The following is a 27217-nucleotide window of genomic DNA, read 5'->3' as shown; positions in this document are numbered from 1 at the left end:
ATATCCAACGGATTATAACTGATTATCAGTTTTAAAATAAATAAACAATTAAAAGAAAAAAATACAGATTCGACGAATCTGCGTCTGGGTATATATTATGATGTTGGTCCATTGCACATTCGGGTCCCGCGCCGGACGTCCCCGAAAACGATAAGTGTTTGCAGTACTTATACGGTATTAATAAATTGTAGTATGAAAGTACAAGTAATTGGTATTTAATTGGAGTTGCGACCTGCGATAACGTTCGGATACGCGTACATAAAAATTACCGTAGCGGCGAATAACGGTTGTTGTGGACGGTCGGGGGACGGATATAATATAATATCATGGAGAAAGTGAAACCAAAAATTCGATAACGTTTCAGTATCATTCGACCCGAAATTTTGAACTACTAGCAATGGCTTGATGTGTGTGTGTGTGTGTGTGTGTGGCCGGAAACTTTCCGGTTTGGGCTATTGTATAATAATACGCACAACAAATAATATAATATAATATTATATATTAAATTAAGTGCGTACATTATTATTGTATTCGGAACTATCCGCTAAATGAATATATTATTATATATTGAAATCTGCGAGAAAATCTTGCATAATGTGTGTGTTTGTGTCTGTTGATACACAGCGATAGCGTGTATTTGGGCTATTGTATATTTATTTTATATTGTATGTGTGTGTGTGTGAAATACGCGATTTACACGGACTCTAGTACGCCGGAAAATCTCGGTTGCTGAGGTTCTCCGCCGTACGCCGATAGATATTATACGAGACGTGATCGCGTATTTTTTGTCTATTGATCGGTTTGATTATTGTTTGAATTTCGTATCTGTGTCATCCGTCAAATGGTACTGAGATTATAATATAGTAACATGTGTGGTTTGCATAATCACAATATATCATGTACGCTCGATCATATGTTATAAAGTGGTATGATAGTTGTGTGTGGTGTATGATGTGTTTATGTGTACATATCATTATATACCGCAGCTCGTTCGTCTCAGAGGATTAAACGAAAACGAATTTGTATTTTTCCTTTATTTTATTGCACGAGATTGTTTTGATTGGCATGTTGACGGGTAAAAAAAAACAAACAATAATATTAATAATAAATATAAACAAATAAAAATCACATATAATATTATTGTCCTCCTGCTCCCTACTCTCGAGGTAAGAATTAAGCGCACGTATTATACTTGGACGAGGAAAAATAATAAAATCAAAGGAATTACAAACGAATGGTCGGCAAAACGATATATTCCGGAAAAATGACTAAGAGAACACGACAGCCGCTTTTTTCATTGGTTTCGAGCGGACTACATAAACACGGTGAGCTTATCGTTTTTATGTATAACACGATATTCGTCTTGTTACGCACGTGATATGAACGAATGGCGGAGGTATAACCCGGACGGGTTGTTGACACCGCACGCGGGGGGGGGAGAACAAGAGTTAGACATTTTGTAAAACATCGTTACCATTTTATCATTTAATTATTATATTATTATGTACAGGGTTGGTTATCCAGAAAATATTTTGTTTTTTCAATTGCTTTCATTGTATTTACAAGTAAACAAATAAAATAAAACGTCTGTTTTATACTGTTATCACTATCATATTATTATGTACAAGATTGCGCGCTCTGTCGTGTTGTCATAAGAAATTCAATGTCAAGGGAGGAAAATGCAGTGTATTTGTGAGAGTATGTTTTTCATTTTATTTACATGCTAATTATTATTATTACACGGTGTTTATTTCTTAAGCTTAAGTCTCCGAAAATATTCTTTCGTACAAGATGCTTTTGATGGGGTAATTTGCATATACGTGATCTACCTACGACACATCTGGGAGTCATGTGTTATTTCGTGAGAAGTTCCTCATCGAAGAAATTATAGTACATGATAATAATCGTATAAAATGAAGTAAACTAAGTGAGTAATGAGTTAATTTTAACTAAAAAAAAAAAAAACTATTTAAACCGAATAAAATTGCAAAATCCCCTTGGATGAAAATTAAAACTAAAATAAATATAAATTAACAGTAAAAATTATTTGAATGTTTACAAGTAAATAATAATATTTTCGGAACCTAAATGTTGCTTTATATTATACGTTATTCGGATCTCTCGTAGAGCGATCCGTATAAATTGGATTTATCGATTTAAATGTATTTTGTTTTTACACAACTCACGTAAAAAACCACAAATATTATACATGACTGTACAATAAAAATTTGCTAAACGACGTTTTTTAAAAATCAGTTAATCTTTAAAATCGCAATTACATAGTTTTAATTAGTATGTACAATTATTTACAAAGTTCACACAAGTCGTCGTCGAAGTAGGCACACGTGACACAGTCGACGACGACGACGTGTCTTTCAGTGGGACAGTTATTATTGTTTTGGTAAAAATAAAATTATTATTCTTATGATAATAATTATAATAATAATAATAATAATATTGAGTAAAGTAATACGCCTAGTAATTAATATAATAATAGTATGGTTATAATAATAAATAAATATCGTAAATACAATAATAATAAATAATCATGTGCGCGCGCTGCAGCAGGTCCGCCGTTGAGCTTTGGGAGATGGATGTGGTAGTGGTGACGGTGTTTGTGGATGAGACAACAGTATAATAGCATAATAATAACGTAATATAGTGGCCAGTGGCCAGTGGCGATGGCGGAGGGTGGGTTTGGTGGACTAGGCGAGGGAGGTGGGTTTTTAGGTCCTCTCGTCGTCAATAGTAACTGAACTCTCATGGGTTAATGTGACCTTGTTGGGTGTTACCGAAAGTGAAGCCCAGAGCCCGTGGGTCACCGCCGTGTAGCCTGAGCGCCTGTTCGAGCCGCTGTTCCTGGAGCCTGAGCGCCTCCGACAGGTCGGGCGAGACTTGCCCCTGGTGGTGGTAAGGGTTCTGTCCGTTCATTAGCTGCCCCTGCGCCATGGCGTTGTAGTTGATCGCCACGTTTTGTTGCGGCTGATGCGCGTTCTGCTGTTGCACCGACGACTGCCGGTTCTGCAGTTCGGGCGCCTGCTGTTGGCCGGACGACGCGGCCACGGCTTGCGAGACGGCCAACCTGAGCGCCGCCTCCGCCTGAGACCTGAGTATGGCTTCCTGCATGCGCAACGTTGGCGAACTCTGTTCGTGGTTGGACTGTTGGTGGTGGTGGAGCATGGACTGATGTCCGGACTGTTGGTGGTGTCCGCCGCCGAGGCCGTCCACCATGGACGACATGGAAGCCCGGACGGCCGCGTTCATGGCCATCTGGACGGCCGATTGCATCGAGTTTACTGACGAGTTCGAGCCCGAACCACTGCGGAACAAAAAAAGAGCACATCCGTATTAATATACTGTACATATCATGGTATTCGTCACGTCAAGTCTTTCTATCACTTCAGCTGGACAAAATATTATGTCTACACTACTACCCCCCCTAACGGGGCCGCAGAACTTAGAATTTTAAATATATTGGCGCATATATATACCTGGAAGTCGTGACCAACGGGTTTTGGTGCATAGCATTCGACTGGGTGATGCGCATGGCCGCCGCGGCGAGATTGGCCGCGGCCGCTTGCACTACAGACGCCGGGGTTGGAGGTGCGGATCGCGGCGAGTGTGACGGTGACGGTGGGTTCTGCTGAAGCTGCTGCTGTTGCTGTTGCTGCTGCTGTTGTTGCTGCTGTTGTTGCTGTTGCTGCTGTTGTTGTTGCTGCTGTTGCTGCTGCTGCTGTTGCTGTTGAACCTGCGAAACGGCTGCGTGGGCCTGCTGTTGGCTCATGAACAGTGCAGCAGCCCGCTGTAGGTCGTTGGCGTTGTATTGGGGTTGCTGGTTCATGTATTGGTGACCACCGTTACCACTAACTGTACGTTAAACAAAAACGGTAAAATATAGTTTTAATCGAAGACGATAAACGTTAACGCGTTTGGCCCAACGGGCGATATACTTACTCATGCCTCCAGTCCTTGCTGCCATCAACTCGGCCAACTTGATCGCCGTAGGATTGTTGTTGTTGTTATTGTTGTTATTTGTCGTCGTGTTGTTGTTGTTGTGATGCAACACCAACGGGATTTGATTGTCGGCTGGTGAGACAGATAGCCGGCCACCCGTAGGAACGACGACGTTACCGCCTGCCGCAGCCGCCGCTGCGGCCGCGGCCACCGCGGCGACCACGGAGTTATTGGTGCCAGTGCCCACCGAACCCGTGGAACCAGCTCCACTGGGACCATCCATTTCGCCGTTGTTCGACGAAGACGAATCCGAGTGAACAGAATGAGGCGAGGCGGGGCCACCCATGCTGTTGGTGGCCGTCACGGCGGCCAGGAAGTTCTCCCCGTTCTCTGCGCTCAGCAGCAGCTCTGCTCAGCACGTACTGCGCAGCGAACTGATGTTTGGGATCCATGCGCATGTGTTCCATGTGTGTCAACAGGCCTGTATAAAACGAAAACGCGAGTTAATATTACTTCGACCGGCGGTGATGCTGCGCATAAATCTATGTGGTTAATAATAAATTGCAGTACATAAAAAAAATTGATTTGTTTCGTATATTATACGCATGTGATTATTTTTTTTTCTCGGTCGGCAACATATGACGGGATTTATGCGACGTGCGCGCCGTAAATCAGTTATCATCGCGATGTTGGAGCGCTAACACGGCGCTGCAATATGTTTTAGTGATGGTCATTATTTTCTTCGGACAAACCGGAATTCGAATTAAAGATTTATAATCCTAAACTCGGATTCGATCCATTGAGATCCAGGTGTACATATTATGTGTTGATTATAAGTATACGCGCATTATAAAATGTGTATGACTATATCGTGTACAGATCTGGATATTATGATATAGTGCATACGTTTAATGTAATGTATATATATGAAGTATGAATTTGAAAAAATATTTTAATTTAACAATAAATAACTATGATATATATTTGTAATTCGGCAAACTTTACGTTTCAACAACTCCATGGAATATAACATAAGAGGTATGCGCATATTATCACGTAAATCCTGAAAAACTGAACATCACCGACATGAATCGGTCAGGGTTTGCAGATGGCTATCATTAGCGGTGTTATCGCTACAACGCATTGACTCACCTGATTCGTGGGTGAATACGGCTTGGCAAACAGAACACGGCCACATCCTGAGTTGGGCGTACTGTGCTGTTTCCGGGTGGCAAGCTAAATGTTTACGCAGACTTCCCTCGTTCACGTAGTGTTTACCACACACCGGGCATGGATGATTGGCCGTTCGGCGTTTGGCCATGTACGGACCAGTACCGATATCAGAGTAACCTGCAAAAGAAGACCAATGTGAAAAATGTTCACAAATTTTTCGAATATTTTGAGGATTTTTTTCTTCGAGTCTATTACAATAATAATATTATGTCACTCACTTTGTACGACGGCTTGCGACACAGTGGTCGGATCATTGTGGTGGACTTTCATGTGTTCGACCAGTGACTCGCTACCTAGGAACAATTTATGGCAGAGCGGACAAGACGTAGTGCTCGCACCGCCCATCAAGGCGGCGTGTTGTTGGAGCACATCCATGCGAAGTTCAGCTTCCTGAAAATAAAAAAAATGTTCCTGAAAATAACAATAAAACATACGTCAGGTAACCAGTAATCAGCGAGCCCGGAAGTACGCGCGTGTTCGGGACTTGTTGGCGGGAGAGACACTTTATATAATAATATATACACAGCCGCCGCCATTGCACAGCGTGTTTCCTTTCCGCTTCGCGTGAAGAAACACAATACCGACCGTAGTCCCTTTGGACACACGTATTAATCTACCATCTAGATATACAAAATACATGTATTACACACACTCTTTCTCTCTCACACACACACGCGCGCGCATATTTATATTTGTAAATAAATATATTGTCTGCTGCGAATTCAAATGGCCATTTTGAAAATAAAAAAATAACTGTTTCCGTTTCGTTTTACGTGCCATTTTGCCCATACTATACGTTCGTCGTACACGCATAAACCTGACCACCGCCGCCGACGCCGCAAAATATACGCTCGGAAAGATCAAATTTATGGCTCGCTGCTGTTTAGGCGACGGTGTGCTCAAATTTATCGTTATATGCGTTCATGTATATTGTATGCTCTAAAATTTACCGACCGGAGTTTATTGTCGCACAACAATAATATTTTAATCGTTATTATTTTTTTCCACCCCGTTCCGATATTATGCGCGACTAAAAATCATGCGACAACGATACTGGTTATATAATACGTGTATCATGTCGTATATCATATTCGTATAATATAAATACACAGTTTCTACATTTATACACCACGATATTTATATTATGTATTTGTGTATGAGTGTTGGCAATGGTGCGCCACCGGCTATGGAGAATGTAACGATATCGGCGCCTTGGGAGATGTGTCCGAGCAAAAAGTACTCTGCCGGGGAGGAGAAGTAGACGACGAGTAAAGGGGGATGGCAATAAAACAAACGTAATTTTAATTTTTAAAAGCCCTTCCAACTACTTGCAGCCCGGTGACTTTTATTAAAAGTCCGTCTGCGGCGTCGTCCAAGGAGCGGAGATTTACATTTTTATTAAATATTTTATAAACAAAGTATAATTTATCGGTCTGAGTGTTCTCGAAAGTCGAAAGAATAGGCGCCCGCCTGGACTCGGGACACCGTTAATAATTACTAGCGGTTTTTGCACGTGATTTGTATACGGCTTTCGTCAAATTATACATATAGTTGCTATCCAGTCATTGTATGCAGAATGTACGGCCTGGTAATCTAATAGCGTTTTCTTAAATTAGCATTTTTTTTTCTTTTCGCAAATGCGTATTATACAATATTAAACCCGGTAAGTGTTACGGAATTAAAAAAATAAAAATAAATTGAAACATCGTAATTGACCAATAATGGGTTTTCAATAGTTCGATTCAGTTCTGTGCCAAATACTTAAACATATTAACAGAGATAAATAAATAACGTAATTTTTTTTTACCCGTATTCATTATATTTTTCGTTAATACCTAGTTTAAAAGTTTACTAACCCAACCGCTGACGAGTCATTTGAATATTTAATGTTGTGTATTTTTTTATACGAGAAACTATAATCGCGTAAGTACACATTTACCAAAAGCGAACGAAAAATGTCATTATTAAACATTAAATTCACCGTGACCATTACCATTTCCAATATAAACTTTATATTAATGCCAAATACTTTTACTTTGCGTACCTAAATGATTTATGCACCTTTATTGCATAAAACTAATATTTTCTTCATGAATTTTATCGTTTTGAACAACGACAAACTGAATTAAATTATTTATAATAAATGTCATACGGAATGCTTCGCTGAAATATGATTTACCTACGCATTTTCTTATCACGCAACTTAAAGATGACCAGTTTTTAAATTATCTAGGTTTTGCGATTTTGACTGAATTGAAAATAGATTTAATTATATGTTTCCAAAAAAAAAAAAACAAGCGAAAAACAAAAATACAGTGAGAAAGAGTGAGCGAGATGGAGAAAAATATGCGATTATCAACCCTTGTTCCGCGAAAAAGTACTTAAAAAATGATTATGTACGAAAATAACGTTTGCAAAAGAAAGGATTATTATATAATAATAATATGACGGGGGAGACGACTGGCGATGAAATTGGAAAAATTAATGGAATTCCAGTGCGCAGATCCACTCGGTATACATAATCATAAGCGTTATCGGCTGCTCGAAATGAAAAACGGGTTGGCATATTATTATAATAAAAATCGTAATAATTAGACGTAGTGTAGTCGTGCGGCGCGTTATGATATTATATTATTGAAGCGAGTCCACGTACGTTATACAAATAATATTAATAACTATTATAACTGACGTCAATATTATATTTTGTTTTATTGGCATGCGGCTAAAAAACAGTACGCGAGTCGGCGAACGCCTCAATATACACGTAGAAATAATAGTATTATACCTATCGCGTTATAAAATGTACCTATACGACATTTTTTTTTTTTTTTATTGTAATTTTATCCCGTGCCACGGCCATCTTCTATTATACGATATTATATTATATTATTATACCATAATAATATTGTGTTCAGCTGTTGTACAGTTGTACGACTCTAGCGAAACGTACACGGCGCACGCACGCACGCGCGTACGCGAATACGCGAATACGCGAACTGTAGAGAAAAATGCGGTTAAACTTTCCACGGTTTTTCGTGTACACGCCGCCGTTTCCCCGTCATCGTTGTCGTCGTCGTTCCATTTACGGAAAGTGGTCTACGGCGACACGAGCGTCCGCGCGGTGTATTGCTCGCCGCAAAATTTATGGCCTCTTATTAGAATATCATGTGCGCGCGGCTTTGCTATAATATACAATATAATAATATATAGGTAGGTACACACACACACACACAAACACATAAACGTATATAAATAAGTGTATATAAGCACATGCACACACATATACACATATTGTATGCCGCGCGCGGTCGGTCGCGTCACCTATCTATACTACACGCTCCGCTCTCCACCACCACCATTCCACCACCACCGCTGCCGCCGACGTTCACGGTCCGAAGATCGGTCCCGCTTTTTACGTCCGGATGAGAAAATAATGAGCTGCTGCCATTAAAAATATAAGAAAGAAATAAATAAATAAAATATTATAACGTGCGCGCTTGCACGGGTATATGTATATATATATATATATATCGTATGGGTACGAGTGAGTAAAAAGCGAAAACGCGCTTGCTGGATATCGATCTTTAATATATATCATATTATATTTTATGTTATACACTGCTCCGCGGAGAGACTATTAAACGGTTATTATTATTATTATGTATGAATGGATTACTCGTATACAATATTATACTATTATATAATATATTATGTGCGTGCAGCGATAAACGCGCGTTATAATATTTTAAAAATTAAATACGTTGTTTGTCGATGAAATTTTGTACGGTAATGTAGTAAAACACATTCGGAACGCGAAAAATATATACAAGTAAATTTATTATTCCGTTAACGTTTAGGTACGTAATAGGTACATCATGTTAAAAAGTCGATATGAAACTTAAAAAAGATCATAAGAAAAATTAAATGTTGATTAAATACGATGGCGTTAGTTTTATTGTAGTGGTATCTATACTTGAAATGATAAAATTTGAGATATTAAAAACAAATAATAGAAAAAAAGGACCGAAACGCCGAACATTCATGTTATTTATTTAGAGCGACATGCATGTATGCACAATGCGTTGGTATTTTATTTTTTTTGGTATTGTTAATAACGATTATTATAATATGTACATTGTACAGCAATTTGAATGCGAGTGCATTCAATCAAACGACAAGACAACGTGCAATTACTGCCGACACTTGCATTATTATTCAATATCGTGTGCATGTATATACGAACTACAAACTGTTTCAACACCTGCTACGCGGGATGCATCGCGCGAGCATATCGCATATAATTGTATATGCACCAGGATAAAACTTGAACGTCGGGTAGGATGCATAAGAAATTAAAATAATTGTTTGGTGGCCGAAAAAAAAATGTAACTGTACATAAAGAATTGTTTTTTTTTTTTTTAAATGTGCCTGGAAAAATAAATAACACGCCCACGCCGGATAAAAGAAAGAAACCGAACAAACCACCTGTATGCTCAGAAATCAACGGTCCCTAATTTATTTTTTTAGTTTCGATAGAAATCAACAGAAACATTCTTTCGTTTTGTTTTCGACAAGTGTTAATTTATTCTATTTCTGAAAAATTAATCGTTTTATGCGTAGTATGTAAATCGGTTCACCTGCTCGCGCACTATACCTACATAAATAAGTGCCTCAGGATCCGTCGCGTGGCCTATAAGATTTACGAAAAGTCCATGCGTATAATATATACGTTACGTCGTAAAAAATTGTAATTTATATATATATCTGTGTTATCTAGTTCCCATGTTATTTTGTATTTTTTTTTTATACACAAGGGTCATAATGCGCATAGAAGTATGTTAATAAAAGGCTGAACACAAGAAGGGTCAATAACGAATACTCTTAATACCCTTTTCACATTTTTAATGAATATCGTCGAATAGTGGTGTTTTTTTTTATTACGTCATATTTTGCACAACCCTTTTCATTCTAATTTACATTCGTGTTACACTTCACCGGATTTTCGCCCTATTAAACATTTGAAAATACGACGATAAAAGAACATACAAATATATATAAATTTGAAATGAAAAAAAAAATTCTGTAAATCAAGTGCGGTCTGGCCGAACCACACAAATTTTGAGGAACGGCATAATCGCAGTTATACGTTTTATTAGTTAGAATTGTTTGCATAGATATATTGAAGTATCTTTTGTGGTAAATCAAAATAATTGCACAAAAACACATTGGAATGGCAACGCCAAGTTTAACGACCCGAGAATGTGTTTATGGTTGTTTCTATTTTTATGGATCGGTCACTTGGCGAATATTATGCAGAAATTCAATTTATATATATACTCTCAAAAAGCATTTCACATCACTGACACAATATTATTGAATAGACACAATCAAGGACACGTATTCATACAAAAGTAATTATTTATATATTAAAATAATAATATAATATTGGTATGACTTTTTATAGTATCAAAAAAAGCATAAGGCAATAAACACTTTGGTTAATTCAACAAAATAAAAAAATAAAACGGAAAAAAAGAAGTGAAACGTTGTTTTGAAACAAGAAAAACTTTTACCCTACTACTTTAAATGTTTCACCCTTTCGTTAGACTATACAAACTTTGAGGCATAAATTAACAATAAATAATAATCAACGATCGTAAATGAAAGGTGTCCCATCTAAAGTAGAAAAAAAAACATTAAATGTCATTTTAATCGTATAAGTACCTACTAAAAATTATGGCCAGATCATTTTTCAAAACTTATTTTATTTTATAAATAATAACATTTTCATTTGTTTTATGATTTTCGGGAGTTTGGGTTACGGAATTGTTATAACAAAACGTGTTCTTATTAAAACAAAGTCATAATGTCTAATGTTTTCAAACGACTTTTAGTAGTAGTAATAACCACACTATTGAAATAATTATTATTGCAACTTGGCACACGTACGAGTGTACGACAAATAATACCGCATAAACTTTTTTTCTTTTACACTACATATTATAATTTTGGATTTCCTACAAAAGTATATATACGAATTTATAAAAATAACGTCGAAAAAAATATGATTACTGCACGCATTTACACGTTGGCTCATATATTATAAGTTTCGTTTTAGTAATAATAAAAATACCTACCTATGTGTATTTTTATCGATATGAAAAATGTATATTTAACAGAAATTAGAATTAAGAAAATGTTTGATTATATTTATAGTTTCACGTATTTGGTGGTCTTACTGCTTTTGACGAGAGCGAAAGGAAAAAAGAACGGTTTTGTTGCTTAGCTTGTTCACCGAGCGTTGTTACTCGTGACGACGTTCGGCGGCAACGGCAGTGTCGGTGGAATAGTGAGGCCGAAAGGGGAAATAAAGTCCATTTTTCGCAGTTTTAATTACAGCAGTGAAAATCGTAACGTGGCAGATTTGAAGAAATAACAAAATTAACTAAAAATATAAGATGTCCGTAAGAATTAAAAACCCTTTTCGCCAGCTTTTTCCCATTAACTTTTCAAATAAGCCACCGAGTTGTCACTATATTTCATTGGCCGTGGCGCTATCCGCTACTCCACACACCCTCATCACCCGTTCAACTACATATTATAATATAATAATAATGATAATAATACGGTGTACGCTTGCGTGTAATGCAATCTCGGCGACCACGACGAAGACAGCATAATATATACATATTACACGTAAATAATAATATAATATAATTCCATAACGAGGAAAATATTATTGCGGTCGTTATCGTGACAAAACGATTAAAAATCTGTACGTCTAGTCAGCAACTGCGTATATTTTATGTACATTATACGTGCATAATATATATATATATATGTGCAGGAGAAAGAGTTATTACGAGTATATGAATTGCAAAATTATATGTGCGGTAAAAAAAGAAAACTTTCCTCTAACCTATTTTAATCTATCGAATTTATAAGACATCTGTGTAATAAATATTTAGTTATTTAATTTGTATACAATATCATAATTTAATTTTCTATCATTCGCTGTTTTTTCTCAAGAACGCAAACACACAAAGCTATTATTATGCTGCACACCGTCGTTGGCGATGACGTCGTAACTCATAGGTTATGACGACAACGACGACTATACATAATATGTACCGTCGTCATCGCAGACACATGAGGACCGAGGGATAAAACCTACCCATCGCCCTGGAGAAAATCCTCATTACCTCAAAAACTGGGTCAAAGTCGTCTACCTTTACACCACTGCCAATTTATACCACCGTGACTTCGTCGTTCTGTTATTCGACTACCGCAGCATTTGGTAAGCGGAAATTCGATTAAAACTAACAAAATATTTTGTCCGTAAATAATAACGTCATTTCTTAACGACGCGAGAAACACGCGTATGTGTTCTCGTATGTACACATTATACACACACACACACACAGAGCACACAATCGATGTATATAATATTATTTTTTTATTAATAAGCGTTGGACACCTGCTATACAATATATGTAAGCAACGTATAATGTATATATTAATATATTATTACACACTGGCCAGGCACCGTGCACGTGCCTTACTATCGAACGGAATAATAAATAATGATATCGAAACAACGTCTCCTCACCTTAGCCGTGTGGGTGCGCAGACTGGACTCGGTGGCGAAACCTTTGCCACAGATGGTGCAGTGGAACGGCCGGTTTTTGGCCCTCTCCACTTGGGCGTCGTGGTTGCGGAGATGTTGCTGCAGGTTGGACAGCTGTATGAAAGCTCGTCCGCACTCGGCCAAATGGCATCTGTAAGGTCGTTCTCCTGTAAAACGAAAACAAAATAATGTACATGAACAACGAAAATATATATAATACGCGTTTTAACCGTCTCTGTACAACAGTAATCACAATAATAATAATAGCGTGTCGGAAGAAAACAAAAACTTAAAAGTATAGTAAAAAAAAAAAAAAAAATGCCATCATAACCGGTTATACTGCAGTCGCATACGCGCAGCCGTTTCATATGCAAATACTGACAAACATTATACAGCGCTGTACTCGATGTACTATGTAGCGTGTGTATAGGTACGTGAGCACTGCAACGATATATAATAATATTATATAAATGTGGTCCTTTGCGGAAGGAAGAGCCGCTATTGTTTTAACACGTTAGTACGATGCCATCTGATTTTTTTTTCGTAGTCGTCGTTATAAGTATTATATTATTCTATTTTATTTTTTTCATATTTTTTTACCCTTTTTGTTTTTAACAGTGCGTATTATATTATATTATTATATAATATGCGTGGACCTATACCTATATTATAGTACGCACTGCACTGCCGTCTCCCGTGTATGTCCCGCCGCGAGTGATACACACTGCAGCGGCACCTTGAGAACCGCGCGTATCCAATTAGATATTCTTTTGTTACATTTTTACCGACACGTTATGGTAATTTTACCCGGATATGTGCGTTTTTTGCACCAACAAATATAATAATTCCCCTTTCGTCTTAACCCCTTTTCGCAGCCTGCAACGCGATCCCCGCGGACGCCTTTGTTTTAGCGCGAGTATTTCATTTGATTCACTAATTTATTTATTTTATTTTTTTTTTATTATTATTATTTTATTTGTTCACTACGCTTCTTAGCGCGTCTTCCGTGAGAGAGTATTCATGGAAATTCTAACGTGCGGACCACGTATAACTATAGTACTAGCTGAATAGTGAACCCATGCGCGCACACAAAGGCGGGTTGCAAAGGCCCGTGGTAGACTTAAAACGAACGCTATTAATACTCTTCTGCTATAGCAGTGAGTGTACTTAATAAAATATTGTAGTGTGTACAAACAACCGACGATTATCCTTGTATCTATAATATTATAAATGTGCGTGAAAGCAGAATGCGCCTAGTGCCTACATACCTAAATGTAATACATTTTTATTTATCGTACAGTTTTATATTCCGAACTGTTTTTTGTTTGTTTGTTTGATTGGGGGAGGCTACGTATGCGATATGGTATATAATATATATACCGACATACCGTTATTACCTATATATATTATACATAAACTTGATGTGTATTATATAATCACGTTAAAATGACGTATACGGCTGCCAAAACAAACGTGATTGAGGGCAGTGTAATAAAAAACACGCGGGTGGCAGACCGGGTGGATTTTTCCCTGAATGATTTTCGGAAAAACGGCACAAAAAACTCTGTATATATATGCACATGTATGCGTATAATACATCTATACAATGTCACGAGATTTATGTACCGAAACGGGTGGACACATAAATCGCATCGTTCATATTTTTCGCTGCGGCGGTGTTATTTTTTGTCCAATTCCCATCGGTTTTTTGCGTGTTTTCATTATTATAATATTATTTACAGTCCCTGGCACCGCGTTGTTTTTTGGTCAAAAAAACAATTCGGCTCTGCTAGAATGATTTAAAACACTGGGGTCCACAAAAATATAAAATAATAAAATATATTATGCGTACAATATCGAAATTCATATACGTCATCCTGTCGATTGCCCGCACGCACAACAGCGGCTAATGACAATAGTATTTTTCGTTTATTGTCCGGTCCTGTCTCTCTCTACACACACACACGCGCGCGCGCTTGTATATAATATTTTACATTATTATATGTATAAGTTTACACACAGCAATAGTATTGTTACGATTATTACATTTACGCGTATCGCGTGTATGTGTGGAGTTTAAAAATTACGTTTTACATAAAACATCTCGTATATAGGTAATTGTATAGTCCGTGTGTGTCTAATCGAACAAAGTGAAATAATAATAATATTCAATGATAATAATAACACGGTAAAACGGTTTGGCGATAGGTATAAGTGGCAATATAACTGGGGCGATGGCTATTTTGTTTTTCCAATAAAAAGTTCTGCGAAGAGGAAAAAAAAAAGTCCAGTAATTGTTTGCAGAAAGCGACTACAATATAAATAATTGAATTTAGTCCCTTTTCAACCCTTTGACGGGATTAAAACGGAGAAAAAAGACCTTTTATTATTATTGTTGGTGGTCGCGTGGTAGATAGTGTTTTGGCTTTTGCCGACCTTTTTTTTCGTGTGGTTTTCAATCGTTTAAATCACACGGTATTTATACGAATAATGATGTAAAATCTCAGTGGTCAGACCTTAATAATATCGGTTTATATATTATTATTACACAAGTTACCACAATATTATATTAGCGCATTACAGCTCTTAACGTATACATTTACAATAGTTATTTTTCTTATAAACTACTGCAGAGTATTAACGAATGTGATATTTTTCAATAACAGTTAAAATATTATATTAAAAAATACGTTATGAATATTAATTATGTAAATGTATAATAATTAATAACGATTACGATTAATATTTATAGGTGTATTACACTTTGATAATATAATGATTTGATTGAAATCGAAAAATGCTGAGTTGTGGCTGGGAATTAATAACTGATTATAGAATATTGTTAGTGCATTAGTCCGTATATACTAGCTTGACCTTTCAACTACAGCATTATAACATTATATAGTTGCGATCACCTTGAAAACCACACTAACAGCATCATATAACTTTATAATATCCGAACTTATCCCGTGTTTTTTATATTATATTATTACCTATATTTACCTTTGTCAATAATATATATTATAATGACGTGTTTCTACATGTCTACATAATAATATAATAATGTAACATATACCTTTTCCCTAGACCCGTCGTTATATAATATTATGATAAATTGTATTATACGGTCGTATTTGTGTACACATAAATTGGACGGATAAAAAGAGGAAAAATCTGTTAAGATAAGCGGTATACGTTTGTGAGCGGGTTGGGTGGATTATTATAATCTTTTTTCTTTTTACCGATGCGTGCCTACGTCCAATAAATGTCGTTCGTGCCCATAAACGGCTTGTTTTCCGTTAACATTCTCTACGTGTACGCGTCCTATAACCGCTACAGTGCGCGTACACAAGTCTCTCTCTCTCTCTTTCTCTCTCTATATATATATATATATATATAAATATATACATATATATACACACGCACACTATATATACATATAACGAACGCTAGATTGGAAAAATAAGAAAAAAATAAGAAAAAAAATATATCGAGTAAGCAAAGAAGTAATCCCGTCAATATGTAAAAAAAAAAGAAATATAGGTATAATAAGTCGATTTAATCCATTCGGAACGTGACCGATAATTTATTGCCTCGAAGTGTTCAACTGAATCTACATACTTAATGAACTTTGTCCACTTTTTCATTAACCCAACGTGTATAATGTCGATAAATTCTGCCGTAAATCATCGTACACCGCGAGCTAGACCTAAAGTGACCCTGTTCGGAGACACTTTCTACACACACACTCAATATTCGCATACTCACTTGCACCTTATAAACACAAACATACACACAATGTACGCCGTGCAACGAGCGGGACATCGGCCGTCGTCGGACTTGGAACATTGCCCGATCACACTCTTGTAGTCTTGTATATTAGATATTATAATATATATTTCACACAACACGTACATATTATATATATATATACAATATACATGCATGTACCTTTATATAGTGATAAAATATGAGGGTCGAGTGCATATATATTATAGATGCAATACAACGCGCGTACCTACATATATACGTATATAGGCACATATTTTATATATTATATACACACAAACGTAAGTTTCTTCAACGACGTTTAGATGGTATCTGTATATACCTGATGACGTGTGTACGGATATTTATCGGATAAATTGTTTTGGAGCGACAAAGAAAAAAATGGAAAGATGTGCGTGCGCATGCACGCTAAATGTTATATACATATATAGATTAAATATTATTGTAATTTTATTATAGGTAGTTGTTTCACATTTGGGTGTAACTAACAATTATTTTCCGATACTGTCATCGTTACATCTAGGTATACACAAAATAAAAATATTTGAAACGATCGATTTGTACAGAGGCAACTTAAGTAGCATAATTTTTAACAACCACTTTTTCTCACCTCGCAAAATACGTGACCGGAATACGATTACAAAGTACTTGTCGTTTGCCCAAAGAAATATTGTTATTATTATACGGAAAAAAGGCTCTGCCGTTTTTCCGGACACTTAATAATAATAATATTGTATCGCCTTTGCTTCGTTTATATGCTAATGACCGTGCGGTTGATGACAACGATGGGCGTGGACAAGGGCTACACAATTAACTGTGTTATGCGAAACGTAAAAAAAAACAAAAAAAAACAAAAAAAAAATGTAAGAAACTTAAACACTCACTACCACCTTATATTATTATCGTGACCCTTTTACGGAAATTAAGTGCGTACGTTTTGCGTGAGTTTTAACTTATACATTTTTTCAACCCTTTTTCCGTGAACACAGCAGGTATCGTCCACTAATGTCTTCGGGTTTCCTGGATTAAATTGGTCTTACCAAAATATATGATATGAAAAAATAATAATAATACCGTTCTATTTCTCGGTTATACTTATTTAATTTCTGCCTATGCACCTACTAATGAACGTTGTATTTCGGTGTGGTAAAGACAAAAACGAGTTCAAGAGTTCAGACAATAATGTAAACCGAAAATCGCAATTTGATGACGTCATCGTAGTGATGTACTATTATAATAATAGTACACGCAGAATACACGACCGCCACTGCCGCCACGTGACACAGTGTGTGAATGCGAAGCGCATAGACAAACGTGTTGACCAATAGTGAAATCGCTAGCCACGGCTAGACCAAACCCATTTTCGCGCGGCCATCGATGCAGCAATTTAACCCCCACCGCAACCAACGCCGACGCCGCCACCGCATCCGACGTTGACGACCATCAAAAAGGGTGTCCGCCGCCACTTCCATTTCATTTCCCGCTGCCCTTTCCTTCGTCTAAAAAGCGTCCCGGTTAGGGTCCAGAGAGCGAGAGAAACCGTACGAGAAAGATAGAACTGTGTACACACATACACATGATGGAAATCAATAATTCCTATTTATTTTAGACGAAATAATACCGACGATGTATGTAACATGCGAAATACATACCTACTCGTCGTTTAAAAGTTTACAAGTATACCAATGACGTTGAATTTTAAAATTTAAATTAAAAAAATGATGGGTGGGGGTAATATATAGGTTTATTGTTATTATATAATATATCACTATAAAATATGTAATGAGTATAATAACTAATTTAATGTATAGGTAAATCAACTCGTTAATAGTTAATACGTGTTATCATTAACCATTGAGCGTGCGTAAGGAATACATATTATATTATATTATTATAATGATATATCAATATATCATCGTAATATGTGATCCCCACCACATTTTATGTGTACAAAGTTGAAGGTACAACGTTTTAGACACACTTTTAATACACTATATTACTATAATATGTAATACATTATATTTTTATAATAATACAATATAGTGTATTTGTATTTGTAAATCGGTGATATTGAAGTATGTATATATATACTAAACTTATCAAACACAAACGTTATAATATAAAAAAAAATCTTTAAAAATTAAATTTTGAAAAAAATAATAACAATTGAAAGTTATATGTACTTCATTAGTTATGAACAACCGAGAAGTATTATTTCGTTTACGTGAAAAAATAAAACGTTGTAATCGTTTGAACAAACGAGTTGTGTCAGTAGGTATAACGTTTAAAGATAAATCATTATGCACGACCCCGAGGGGGCGTATAATTATATACATTTTTAGCCCATGAGTTTTTATCGAAAAATCTCGTTTTGTTTATTCTAGATTTAATTTTTATAAATAATATGGGTACCTATCTTCCTATCTATCTAATGTTTTTCTTTATTTTGTTATTATATACCAGGACGTTTCACCAACTAAATAATGGCATTAAATTAGACCTTCCGTAGTTCTCTCAAGTCGTAACTATCATTATGAATAGCGTATTTAGATTTTAAAATAACTTAGCTTATACATGTATAAGAAAATGTATTAAATTTGTTGAAACCAAGAATATTTTTCTATGTATACACTAGTAATTTATTTTTATTAAAATAGTTATTACTCGATCTATAATATTATAATTATAAAAAAAATTATGTTTAAAATTATTATTCAAGACGTCAGTAATTTAAGTAAGAAGATTAAAGGTTCAGATTAATGTTGGTACACTGAACTGCTGAACTGACTTTTGTGGCTGCATTTGATTTGGATCGGAAATAATTACAGTAAATTTTAGTTCAATTTAATATCAAATAATAATACTTTTGAAAAAAAAGCACGCAAAGATGATAAAATAAAACATTTTCCTAACCTAATAATATTTGAAACTATACTAGATAATAAATATCACACAGTCCAAAGTCTGTTGAAATGAAAAGGAAAATTAATTGTTTTCCTGAGACTCAGCTATAGTACTGTATGATTTACAACTCGGACCCGGATTACTATGCGCCGGATTTTCTACGACCGTCTTTCATGGGGTACAGCGATAAAGACATATAGATAGACCTAGTATAGATTTTGGACCTATGTTCTAAAAAAAGATATGTCAAAAAAAAATGATCAATTATTGTAAGCATTTAAGTATTAGGTATTAATAAATGTTAACTCCGTAATAATAACAAAAATATATTTTATAATATGCAAATTTTCAGTTAAACTCCCGCCGTGCGCCAGTTATTGCCGATTTGCCGCCAATCAGTCGGCCGCCGCCGCACGGGACGTGTCCGGCGGACGTCTTTATATTAATATATTATACAAATAGGTATAGGTAGTGTATTACTGTGTTCTATAATAATATTTTATTTCTCGGCCGTCCGCGCGTGCCGTTTCAACGTTTGTTCCGTACCTTTACGAAGACAGTTGTTCTTCCCACCGCCGCTGGTCATTACGCGGTCGTACATAATATACACAGCGCATCGCTACAGAACTGGTGCCGGTACTTCCGGTGAATATATTATTATTTCTATTATTTGGAAATTATTGCGAATAATTCGAATTAATTCCTATAGGTACGTTCAGGGTGTTTCTTTTTATATACGCGTGTAACGTATACACGAACGCCTACGTCGTCGATGTCGCTGACCGGTGCTACTGTTGTCCATATCGTAATATATAATAATTCCATATAGGTATAATATTATAATATTTTATAATATGACCTCTACTGTGTGTATGCCTACGAAGTTGTAATTCGCTGATAATAACGTTCGCGCACATATCCTAATAGACAATCATAATATATTATATTATGTTGTAGTGTACATCACACATAGTACTTGTGTTATAGTAGCGTTTTACCTACATAATATGGTACCGCTTTTGTTTATATTAGAAAATACACCAAATACCTTTTACACGGTTTGATCGCCTCTGTGGTTTACAGTTTATACATGTCATATCTATTAAAGTTCTCTACTGCTCATACTTCTCTCTCGGCTGGCGACGAAGCACAACTGCACAAACCCCCATAGTGATTGGTGATTTTAAAAATGTCCGCGTGTAGTGACTGCATTCGTTTACACGCGTAGTAGGTACAAATATCACACTTGAGTATTAAACGCATTATAATATTGTATTAAAATAAAATATAAGTATGATAATAATAATGTGACAACCACGGATAATGAGTTTTACTGCCACGTGTCAATAATAATAATTATTTTTTACGGTGATATTTTTTTTTGTCGGCGACAATATTTTTCACCGGAGATTGGCGTACACGCGGAAATTGGTTTCGGTAATTCGATTCGTTCCCGCCGGAGCCCAACCAAAATCATATTTTCGCACCGCCGCCGTTGCTAAAATTTTATTTATTTTTAAATTTTTGGATGTGCATATTTTTTCTCTCATTCGATGCCGATTTTATTTAGTTTCACATAATTAATTGACCATTCGCGGGAATTTAAAAGCTCAGAAATTCTGAGGGATATTAATAGAAATGAATTTATACACGTGGACAAGGTAGGCTTTTCTAAAAAAAGAGAACGGACATATTTTATGATTTTATATGTAATTTAATTTATAATTAAATATTTGTAGATTCTGTGAATTGCAATTGAAAAATAATCATGTTATAGATATTTAAATACATGTATAAAAACAATTAAAAGTTCGCTGTAATGTTTGATCTGTAATTTGATTTATTCCGAACAACAATATCGGGGAATTTTTGGAAAAACAAACAATATTATATTTACTATGTAAAAAAATAAATAATATTTTCTGTTGATAATTCAATTAATGTGGGGCGTTCGCTTATAATTTTCATCGTATAGTTAACGGTTTACTCTTATACTCCGAAACTAAGCTATAACCTCACCATAAATGTACTCCGATGAAAATTAATAGGTTATTATCATAACATTATTATCATTTTTAACATATTCACCGATTCGTAGTATAATAATTAATAATACATATTTTAATAATAATCGTCGTAACTGTGATAAGACACAATTCAGCCGTATAGTTTAGTCTAATTCGGTGGCGTTAGCGCTCTATGTACAGTGCACTAAATAATATATAATATTTATATATTAATATATTATACTATTATACATATACGGAGTATAATAACAATGTCATAATATTGACCGCAACGCAAGAATGACATTTCATCTACATTTGTTTTATACCACAACATGTTATGTTATCATCGAAGTATTAAAACATATAATAGGTATTATACTGCAGTATATAAAGCTAATCGAAGTCGACGGGTACATCTAAACATTATAACTACATCATCCGGATGCTACGGGATAGGTACATCATATCATCGCATTAAGTATACTCTATCAATGTAAGTATATATGGCTATATTATAGGGGTATATTATAATAATCAGCGTTTTTCTAGGATTATTCTTATATCGATAACCTTCGTTTTACCCTTGCATATTTCGCGTACACGGTGCTGGACATCAGCCATGTTTGATTTCGCACACGCCCACATGTGCGTGCCAAACCCCACCCAGAGGGGGTGAGAATTGAGAATGTGAGATATTACCTATTATTATTATTATTATTATTATATACACATACGATGTCGACGTGTGGCGTGTGAGAGCCAATTCTGACGCAGCTGCAGTTTTAATCGCACGCGTATGAATCGTATACATATAATAATAATAATAATAATAATAATAATTTAGTATAGTGGTGTGTGCGTGCGTGTGTGTAAGTGGAAAGACCAATATTTGTTTGGCTATTAATTAAAAACAGTCTCTCCGATGATGCTCGATTAAAACACTATAATATACCTATGATTATAATTTATACAGAGAGAGCAAAGTGAGCACAACGGGAAAAATAATGTGTGTTTCAATTAAAATCGTAATATTTTTTGTAAATTTTTAAAAATATTTATGTATAAGTGTATATTGCATAATATACAATATACATATTTACTTTTTAATAAACGTCAGGATTAAATGGAGCAAAAATGTGATGCCAGGCTACTTGTTGATGATATTGAATTTATCAGAGAATAATTGGAAACTTTTTAGATGGTTTTTTTTTTATATTATTTTATTATGCGACAGTGCGGGAGTACTTGCGAAACGCCCTTTTTTTTTCCAATATCTGTTAAAAGTAAATAACAATAAAACGACCAATGAGTTGACAAGGGTCCGTGCACGCAGCCACCGTGGTCGTCGCTGTAGGGAAAAATCAAGAAGGTTTTTTTTCGTATTTCGTCGCTCTTTTTATATTCATAAAAGGGGGACACTTTTCTCCGAGAATATTGAAGGGAAGAAAATTAACGGGAATGAATAGCTGTTAATGATGGACCATTTTTCGAAACGTGATTTATTCGGGAAATGCGAAAAAATGATTATATTTTTTTCGTGTTAATTTCATTCCATTTATTTATTTAGTTTTTTTTTCCAGTTATAAAATTGTTGATGCTCACTGCCATCTTTTTTTATGGACTGTTGAGAGATATATTTACATTTCAATTTTCAAAGCTCAAACGCATTATTTAAATAAATTTCATCAGGCGGATCGCGTATTATATTGTACCGCAGCTCAATACGCCTACTATGTACGATGGTTACTGTTATTATTCACACATTATTATATGTGTTCGTGGAATAATTATTATTAATATTTCGTGAATTACGATTGACCTAGATTTTATTTTAATAATAATAATAATAATTAATAATTGTTGTTCGCTTATCGATGAGTTTGGTTTTTAATGAATTATCCGTACTTGACGCATTTGGCCATAAAATAGAAAAATAACAATAAAACGTTGCACACATTATTGGCAAATAAATCAATTCATATCGTCTAAACAACGAGAGATATACATGGCTTTGCGGTGGTCGGGGAGATCACGCCTCTCGTCCACCGCTTATAAAGTTGCACATCGGTTCACTGACACGGCCCGCGACTGTGTTCGAAGTTAAGCTGAGGCCTTTATCTCGTTCAATTAAATAAAGACTATAATAATATGTTTGTATTAACTTTGTATTGTACATATTACATGTATATAATAATATAATATATTATCGATACGGAATGAGACGGCTATTATATACGTGATGTAAACAGTTTTGTAAAGTGCACGTCGTCACCGTTGCACTAGAGCATAGAATTAATACCTACTGCAGTACTTATCTATATAATTGCAGCATATTATATAATTCGTAATATCATAGTGGAGTATCGGGCGTCATATGATTATTATGTATGAACATTTTTCCGCTAATAACAAAAAAAATGTACAAAAAACGTAAAAAAATCGAGAGATTAGATACTCCATTTTTATTTTTTATTCGATCGTAAAAAAGACAAAGCCGGATGGTAATTCGATAAGCAAATACGTCGGCGTGACTATTTTGTAAAACTTATCGGTTGAAATGTATAATTAAAACTCCGTCACCGTTTCGGCTTTTAGGAAGATATATATTTTTTTCACCAATCTCGAAACAGAACACAACGGTAAATTTTTACGGGTAGCGGGTGAAAAGACTTTTCAAAAAGTTTGAATACATAATAATATAAGTGAATGGGCCCGAGAAAACGTCGAACTGCAGAAAAAACGTCAACGACGGACGATGGGCACGGGGTGATGATAGGGTGAGTTCCATGCGACGATGGAGAGTTGTTTAACTGGGAGAGAGGGTACAAATTGGTTGGATATGATTGGAAATTCGCAGGCTCGTAAGAATTAAAAACAATATAACAACTTTACTCGACTTTCTTATTGTGTTTTACTTCGTCGTCAGAGCAAAATCAGTATATATGTATATAGGTACTGCTGCAAGACATTCTGTAAAGAATTTTTTTTTTTATTTATTTTCCTCTGCAATCACGTCATCCCTTTATTTTTTGTTGCTTTCAAAAATCCATTTCCTATAATTACAGTTGGAAGAGCAACTGTAAAATTCTGGAAACTTACCTACACCCCACACCCAGTTATAAGTGTTATGGCTGTTATGTATATCTATATATTTATAATTTTTAGGCATACACAATTTTTTGCTAGTATAGTTTATTGTATAGTGATAGAATTTTTAAAGACCCGGTGGACTTACAACTTTCATATCAAACGCGAACCGAATCGCACTTATTGCCTATTATTATGTAACATTACAACCTACGTTATCTACGGTTGTTTAAAATTTAAAATCATAATAGGTATATTATACGAAAGTGCTGAATATTCGATATTCGCGTATACTACAGATATTATATTTAGTAATGAAATTGTATTCAGTACCTGTGTGCAGTCTGGTATGCTGTTGGACATGGCTAAGTTGTTTGAACCGGCGCTCGCAGTAGGAACACTTGTACGGCTTCTCACCGGTATGGACGCGAATGTGCTGGACCAGTTGATGGTTGGAGCTGAACGACTTGAGACACTGTTGGCACTGATGTGGTTTGCTCACTTCTAGGCCGCTGCCACTAAGCGAACTACCACCGATGCTGCCGGGTCGGCCGAAGTCGCGAGCTTGCATCTGCATGGCCGCCGACTTTTGCATGAATATCTGTGGCACAAACGAAACGCTCGTGAGTAGGTACGCGGCGGAGTTGCGGACGATTGCCGCGGAGGTGGCGGCGGCGGAAGCGACGGATTTACGCTCATGGTGTCGGCGATTGCGATGAAAATAATAACGTAATAATAATCGAAATAATGAACAAATTCTGAGCGCGAGACGAAAATGCCAGTAGCAGCAGCAGCACTACTGAATGCGGTCGCTGTGCGAGGACGGAGCCGGTTCGGGACCGGTATACGACGGGGCGCGTGACGAAAAGGGGTACAACACATTATGTGTGTCAGCAGCCACCGCGGTAAAAGGATTGCCGGTGTGGAGGGGGAAGGAACCGAAAAAAAATTGAAATACTCGTATACGGGGTAAAATAAACACGCCGCACATATTATTAGGTCCCGTGAGGGTTGGCACACCTGACGTTTTAAAACCGTATGCGCGAGATCATATATGTATTATAACGCGTTGAAACGAGGGATTAATTAAAAAAATAAACCCCAAGTATATAGGGTTGAATTACTAGGTTACAGACTTTTTTTTTTTATTATTTCGCTCTAAAATATTAATTGAAATGCTGCTTTTTTAACCCACCCGTGCGGTTAATTAAACCGGAGCAATTAAAAAATTATACTTCGTTGCCGCCTCCGCGTTGCTGCCGTGTCATCGTCACCGGCCAGTGTAACACACTATTATATATACTAAATTATAGATAAAACACAAACACATACATACATAAATACACACTACACACATATTTATAAACAATTGCTCATATTATAGTATAATACAATAAGGGACATACTACATAATGTATATACTATTGCACGGACACAGGCATCATGCGAGTGCTTTGGTCGCGTACACGTAAAATAAAATGAAATTGGCAAAAAAAAAAAATGAGAAAAAAACACGAGACGATACTACAACAACTACGGTTAAAAACAATAAACCACTTAACATTGATTGCATTTTCTCGGCAACAATGATGGCCGTAATATATATACATATATTTTTTTTTTACTACCGACTGAAAGTATAGTGGTAAAAAGGGGTAAATCCATTACAAACACTTAACGGAGCCGATGTGATTTTTATGGATTCCGACGATGATTAAAAACTATTTTTTATTCTCGCGCGCCCGAACGCCGTTTGACTGATATCCGAACATTTACACGACGACGACGACGACGGTCGACGTGGATTGCAAATAAGACAAAGAACAGAAGAAAAAAAATTAAAAAATAACGGATGGAAATTAATTTTAATATTATTAATTTTGATTTACGCTGTACTCAGTGACGTCTTCCGTAGAACACAAACACATACCCCGCGTGACTATATGATCACCTGCAAAATAACACCACCACCACCGCCCAATACCATTACTACAGTAGTCGACATAAGGTCAACATAAGATAATGTCTACGGTGGTTCAAAACACCAGGTGATGGTCGTAACGGGAAAAAAATTTAAACAAACAACCCTTTCGGAAACCCGTCAAACACGACTAATGAACACTAATGAACTATACAGACAGACACAATCCATCAACCCCTTCGGCGATGCGTATCAGTACTGAAATAATAATGATTATTATGACGGGAAAAAATATAAAGAAATCTTCTGATTGATTAATATCGAACGCAATAACTGCAATACTATAAAAACAAACACGGGCGTTCAGATTCACGGAATGTATAGGTAATAGGCCGAGGAGGTTAAATTATAGTCATGACTCGCACTGTCACGTCGTCATTCATCGACGACGTAAATACTATATTATGTATTTATGTCTATTATGTAGCTGACCATCACTCGGGTCAACGCACCGCTCGATGATAACGCTTATCGTGTTGAGGTTGGTCAGTGTAAATATTCTCACAGAGGACGAACATATAAGTATAGGTGCGCGGTATATATACAGTAATAAAAGATGACGAATCGAAAAATAAACATAAAAAAATACTGTTCGAACGTCTTGGTAGGGGGTCCTGTGTGTTTTTTGGGTTT

The 27217-nt window shown here is 35.9% G+C and overlaps 1 protein-coding gene across 1 annotated transcript in view; it reads right to left on the bottom strand.

Moving 5' to 3' along the window:
- Positions 1 to 1544: 1544 nt before the first annotated feature.
- Positions 1545 to 27217, bottom strand: part of LOC132919061 (Krueppel homolog 1) — a 35019-nt gene continuing 9346 nt past the window's right edge. The window contains 8 exon segments of the mRNA XM_060980412.1: positions 1545 to 3319; positions 3492 to 3867; positions 3955 to 4336; positions 4338 to 4435; positions 5107 to 5304; positions 5406 to 5598; positions 12797 to 12981; positions 24937 to 25204. Coding sequence (XP_060836395.1) covers positions 2761 to 3319; positions 3492 to 3867; positions 3955 to 4336; positions 4338 to 4435; positions 5107 to 5304; positions 5406 to 5598; positions 12797 to 12981; positions 24937 to 25204 — 2259 coding nt within the window. The 3' untranslated portion in view covers positions 1545 to 2760.

The sequence above is a fragment of the Rhopalosiphum padi genome, chromosome 2 (genome assembly GCF_020882245.1).
Source record: "Rhopalosiphum padi isolate XX-2018 chromosome 2, ASM2088224v1, whole genome shotgun sequence".
Lineage (NCBI taxonomy): Eukaryota > Metazoa > Arthropoda > Insecta > Hemiptera > Aphididae > Rhopalosiphum > Rhopalosiphum padi.
This window is presented reverse-complemented; position numbering and strand designations above follow the sequence as displayed.